At 34.9% G+C, this 6236-nt stretch overlaps 1 protein-coding gene across 1 annotated transcript; it reads right to left on the reverse strand.

The window, feature by feature from the left end:
- Positions 1-2416: 2416 nt before the first annotated feature.
- Positions 2417-2890, reverse strand: LOC120084734. The gene has a single exon (XM_039040558.1). The coding sequence runs from the start codon at positions 2888-2890 to the stop codon at positions 2417-2419; it is 474 nt and encodes a 157-aa protein (XP_038896486.1).
- Between the last annotated feature and the right edge of the window lie 3346 nt (positions 2891-6236).

A 6236-nucleotide genomic window follows, 5' to 3' on the forward strand; every position in this document is an offset into this window, starting at 1 on the left:
GCATCAATAGGAGATCCATAGTCTTGTCCAACAAAGAAAAATATAATTATAAATACTGTAAATTATAAATGATCATGTAGAATTATCTTAGAGATCATGAATAAAAATACTCATGTCTCCAAGCACTCATGTGTTTTGCTCAAGTATTTTGAAGAAATCCTTGGTCTTAAAGGTATACATGTTAGGTTTAGGGTTTCAATCAAACCAAGTATTTTGATGATAACAAACTCAGATTTTTTGTACTAACATTTTTAGTGTTTCGACGATTCCAACGCAATTTGAATCGCTCAAATCAGAGTTCAAACGAGAAAGTTATAAGTAAAAGAAGATTGGAGAGGAAATCCAACATGACACCTTGCTGGCGTGGCATCCGACGTGGCACAAAAACGGTCAATATTGATGACGTTGCAGATGACGTGACACTCCAACCGATCACTTTTGCTGATGTGGCACATGATGTGGTAGTGACGTGGCGACCGCAGACGAATGAGATAATGACAAGTGGCGATCACACAGCTACACGTGCGGATGCGCACGTGCCTGCGGTTTCTTCACAAAATGCGGCGTGTGACGCTCAATCTCCTCCCCTGTGTGCGTGGTGCTCATATCATCCGACTATTTTTTTCATTTTTATTTCCTTATTTTCCTTTAATTTCCTGATCCAATTTTCTCCAAAATTCTCACCAAACTTCAGCCTTCAAATTTGATTTCCTTCCTAAATTGTCATCCTTCAAATCCTTTTTATTCTCCAAATCTCAATAATTCCAATCTTTCAAAATTCCTTTTCAAATCCTTTTTATTCTCCAAATCTCAATAATTCCAATCTTTCAAAATTCCTTTTCAAATCTTTTTTATTCTCCAAATCTTAATAATTCCAATCTTTCAAAATTCCTTTTCAAATCCTTTCCTTTTCTATTTTTATTCAATCTTCACCCTTCATTTGCAATCATATCCAATGGCCAAAATTTATCCCCTTCGCCTATAAATTTGACTTGATTTTACTCTTCATATACACACACCAAAAGCTATCAAGTCTTAAGCTCTCAATTCTCTCTACTCTCAAATTCTTGTCCTCCTTGCTCCTAAATTGGCCTAGAGTTATTTTTATGAGTTTTTTTTCTGAGTGCTCAACTTGTGTATTTAGCCTTCAAGAGATAATATTGTGAGGTTTTCTTTTAATTTTTTGGAATTGTATTAAGGTGTGGGTACACCTTGGGTTGTGAGAAAAAGAAATTGGTTTAATGCTGAACCAGTAAAAAGGATCTTGGGTTTCTCTTTAGCCTAGGGAAAAGAGGGGAGTCTTGGAGAGTGGAGTAGGCAATTTGCCGAGCCACAATAATTCCCGGTGTTTTCTCTTCCTCTCTCTCTTTTATTTCTTGTTTTCAATTTTTTGCTTCTTGTCTCAGTTATTTTTTTTAATCTTTCCTAATTGCATGATTTAATTTCTAGTGTGTTATTTAAATTTATCCTTGATTAAATTGTCTTTAAATTTGAAGTTATCATAGCTTGCAAGATTTAAGTTTTGTCTTGCATAAATTTTCGTTAATCAAATTAGTGGGTTAGCTTTATTGAGCATTGTTTGGAGATAAAATTATTTTAAAAAAAATTGGTAGTCAACCCTATTCACCCCCCCTAGTATTGCCTTTAGATCCTACAATTGGTATCAGAGCGGGTAGCTCGGTTTTCTTATTTTAAAATGGTTTTGTAATTTTTTTCTTGATTTTACATTCTGTTTTTTTTTTTTTTAATCTTATTAAATTTAGAATTTTTCTAATTTTTTCAAAAAATTTGAAAAATTGAGTTTTAAAAGTCGTTTTCATTAGAATTTTTTTCTCTTGAAACTTGGTTATTAAAACCTTGTTTTTTTTACTTCTTAATCTTTGAAATCTTTTTGATTAAAATCTAAATTTTGGAAAAGTATTTCTCTTTATAAGAATCTTTTAAAAAAATTATTATATTCTCTTCCTTTTTCGAAAAACTTAATTGTTCGAGCTTATGGCAACTACTGGAATAAATGGGTATGGTGAAGGTCAATCTACCACTAGGCCACCTTTGATTTCTATTGACTATAATCTATGGGAATTTGTTTCTAATGGTCCTTTAATTCCTACTAAGATAGTTGATAATAAAGATATTCCTAAAGAAGAAAAAGAGTTTAATGATGAAGATACAAAGAAGTTTTCTATTAACGCTCAAGTCATGAACTGTCTGTTTTGTGCTTTATGTCCTGATGAGTTTAATCGAGTCTCTGCATGTAATTCTGCTAAAGAAATTTGGGATAAAGTCAATCAAAAACAAAAGTACATACCTGGAATGCAAATGTGAATCCCTTTATATAGTAATATGAGGCACGGTGATCATTTTTTGCTTTCTTTGAATCATATCCCTCCTTCTTCCCATGAATTCTTCATGCTATTTAATTTACTTTATAAAAGAGAGAAGACTGGTTGTAATGTACAAAGACTTCAAGGTCATCGGCAATCTCAAATATATTCACATCGAATTGGGTTTTCTTGTCTTTTCCAATAATCACTGTTTTAATGAATAGTGCCAATGCAATCTTGACAACATCTTCGTCATTAGTGAAATTGAACTTCTTGAATGCAGTCACCACATCCTTGCAAGAACTATCCTTTTCATTTGGGTCCTTCAGTCTAATAATGAGTTCTCGCAACCTTTCACCGTTTGTTTCTCTTTCTAATGTTTCCCTGGTTAGCCACAACCTAGTTATCAGGTTAAAATCATCTTTCTTCCCTAGAATGTTAAATGATATAATGTCTGGATTTGCATCCGCTACCTCCCTTAACAAAATGTGGTGTAAAAGTTGTCCATTAAAAACAAGATCTATATCCAACAATGGACCAAAGGCAGTTTTCCTATACAATCTCATTTGTTATTCTGTCAACTTATTCTTAATCATAAAGGCAGTTTTGTGGACTTGGCAAGAGACTTTAACAAGGAAATATTTCTCGGCAAGGACATCCATTTTACCAATTTGACAAGTGTGTACATTACAACAATTAGTAAACAATCGCATAATAGATATCTCAACGATCGTGTAACAGTTAGCTAAACGAATACATAACATATAGCTAAACGATCGCACGATATAAACCTAAACAATCACACAATAAATTTCTAAATGATCTCGTATCAGTTAGCTAAACGATTGCATAATAGATAGCTAAACGATCGTACGATATAAACCTAAATGATCACACAATAAATATTTAAACGATCTCGTAACGGTTAGCTAAATGATCGCACAATATAAACCTAAACGATCACACAATAAATATCTAAACGATCGTGTAACAGTTAGCTAGCGATCGCATAACAGATAGCTAAACAATCGCACGATATAAACCTAAACGGCCACACAATAAATATCTAAACGATTGCATAGCAGATAGCTAAACGATCGCACGATATAAACCTAAATGATCGCTTAATATTCTCTATTCGATCGTTTAATAATCTCTATTCGATCCCTTAGTAATATCTATCACTTCTTTAAACACTCGTGTAGAATTCTCTATCTGACCGCTTAGTATTCTCTCAACGATCAATTATGAACGAATACGTGATTAAACCCTAAAAGATAGGCAAACCTCGAATATCAACATACATTCTTCAAGGATAAGAGTCTCATACCTTTTAGATCATGACAATAGTGGCAAGTGCATAGAGACGACCAACGAGAAACCTGCGAGGAGTGCCCAGCTGAAGTTCAAAGAGAAAACGAGAGCAAATTCAAGAGAAAATTCTTTGAAGAGAGATGTTTTGAGAAAAAAATGAAGGAAATGACCTATCGTTGTAAAGTATTCATAGAGGCGCGCGGATACCAAATGGTCTGAAGGCTTTTTAAAATCGGGGGTAATTTTGGAGCTTCACATGGGCAAAAGGTGAATGGTAGAAAAGTTTTTAGAAAGAGGGAAAATTGACAAAAATGACCCATTGGAAGTTTGATTTCGTATTTTTAACCTATTTTTGAAAGACAAGTTTTTTTGACCCCCTTGATGATGAAAATGATGTAAGCATGGTAAATATTGGTTGTACAATTACTCTTATGCTCTTTATTAAATTTCCACTTTCAAATCACCAACCTACCAAATTAATTCACATTTTTCACGTAAATTTATTTACAAAAAATTAATTTATCCGAAAACCATTAAACAAAATTATTCACACAAAAATTCCAATTACTTTTATGCCCCTTATTAAATTCCCACTTTCAATTTCAACAACCAACCTACCAAATTAATTCACCAAAAATTCTCCACCTAAATTTATTCACAAAAAAATAATAATAATAATTTATCCAAAAACCATTAACAAAAAATTATTCGCACAAAAAATTCTCCACAAAATTTGATTGATTTACTGAAGGAACTGTTATTCAAGAGTACCTATGAGCAGAAGCGGATCTTTCCAATTCATTGTGACAGAATATCCACATATACATTCAAACGTATAGATATGCATTTACAACACTAAATAACTAGCATGCTTAAAGGATCAATAAATAAGAGACCGAGAGATCATACCAGTTGAAGACTTTTCTTCACAGCAAATCTCGCTTATACTAGTTGAAGACTTTTCTTCACAGCAAATCTCGCTTTCGCTGGAACGACAAGCAATCGTTCAGCAACTCCCAAGTGTCTACCTCGAACAGTTTCCACACGAACAGAAGGAAACGAGGACGACACCACCACTCGGAGCCCTCAGTATTCTCGGAGTGAGAATCCAAAGGGTGGACTTTGTTCGGATTTGGTAGAGAGGAGGAGGAAGAGAGATCGTATACAACGATAAAGCAAGTGGGAGAAAGGCTTGTCTATCGTACAGACAAAATGCTTGATCGTTTAGGTGAAGTATACGATCGTGTAGGAAAAGGTAAGCAATCGTCTATATGTTCGTGTAAGAAAAGCTAAGCGATCGTCTATATGATCGTTTAGAAAAACTCAGGCACTAAACGATCGTTTAATAAATAGCACGCGTGGGTGTAAGCATTAAGCGATCGTTCAACACTATCGTATAGACTCTGATTTTTGCTAAGCGATGACACACTTCAACACTATCTGCAATCCAATTCTTAACACACTATAAGCTATTTCAGCGTCTCAAAGCAATTCTTCATCTTACTCATCCGTTTATGAAAACAGAAGAGACGTCGACCAATTATCCCATAACTGTCCAATTAATAGATAATAAAGATATCACATTATATTCATAACCTATGGTTTAATATCATATATTAACCATAGTATTTTTCCTCCACTAGATATAAATCATATTTATATCCAATTTCCTCCAAATTAATGTATCTCATACATAAAGTTAATTACATCATATATAATTAACTAGTTCAATTATATCATATATAATCGAACACCCTCTTGTCAATTTAAACATTTCAAACTGACCCAAAAACTGATTCTCAACTTATATCCAAGTTACCAAGGGGACCTTATGGACCTATAGCTCGAAGCTCTAACGGTACATGAATAACTGACTAAACTCTTTAGCCACGACCATCCGTTAACTGCCAAACAATCCACTAAAGACAACAACTTAACTCTTCTTACCATAGATATATTTCTATGTCCATTGGATATAACCAATCATCAGTACGATTGACCCTTCACAGATGCTCGTAAGTACAATTGGACCAATTTACTATTTTGCCCTTGTAGTTACATTTTACTCTTTAAGTACCACCGATCCCTCTAATGAACAATACAACATAGTCCTACTATGTGCGAACACCTCTCGGGCCATGTGAAGGTGTGTGGGTCACATCGTTCAAGCCCCGGGATCAGCCCTTAAGGGAGCGATCTATCTACTTACCCCTGCTTTGGGGAAGGAGTGAACTCCATCTTGTGTAGTTGAGTTCTCAACTCCCAAATCAGACGAATCCCCAAAGTGGTAGGTTTGAGTCCGCGCTGTGGCCACTCGCACCCATGCAAATCAAAGGACCGCCCTCAATGGCAAGAGTTCCCAACTCACTTAGAATTGAGGTCATGTTACCTATGGTCATCTTAGTGAAGTGAAGTCTCTGTCATGAACGGAGTTATATGACGAGACGTTAACATTTCGTGGTTAGGTCTTATACAAACTCTTTGTATAGGACGCCTTCGTTCGCATGTCCCCTACACAAATAATCAGGATCAGACCATGTGTGAGAAGTCACAACACTTGTCACGATTCCACAAAGGGGGCCACTGCCGTAGACTTAC

Source organism: Benincasa hispida, chromosome 9 (genome assembly GCF_009727055.1).
Source record: "Benincasa hispida cultivar B227 chromosome 9, ASM972705v1, whole genome shotgun sequence".
NCBI lineage: Eukaryota > Viridiplantae > Streptophyta > Magnoliopsida > Cucurbitales > Cucurbitaceae > Benincasa > Benincasa hispida.

Excerpts from the sequence above, each read along its gene's own strand:
- LOC120084734 (XM_039040558.1), bottom strand. The coding sequence starts at position 2,890 with ATGAGATTGTATAGGAAAACTGCCTTTGGTCCATTGTTGGATATAGAT.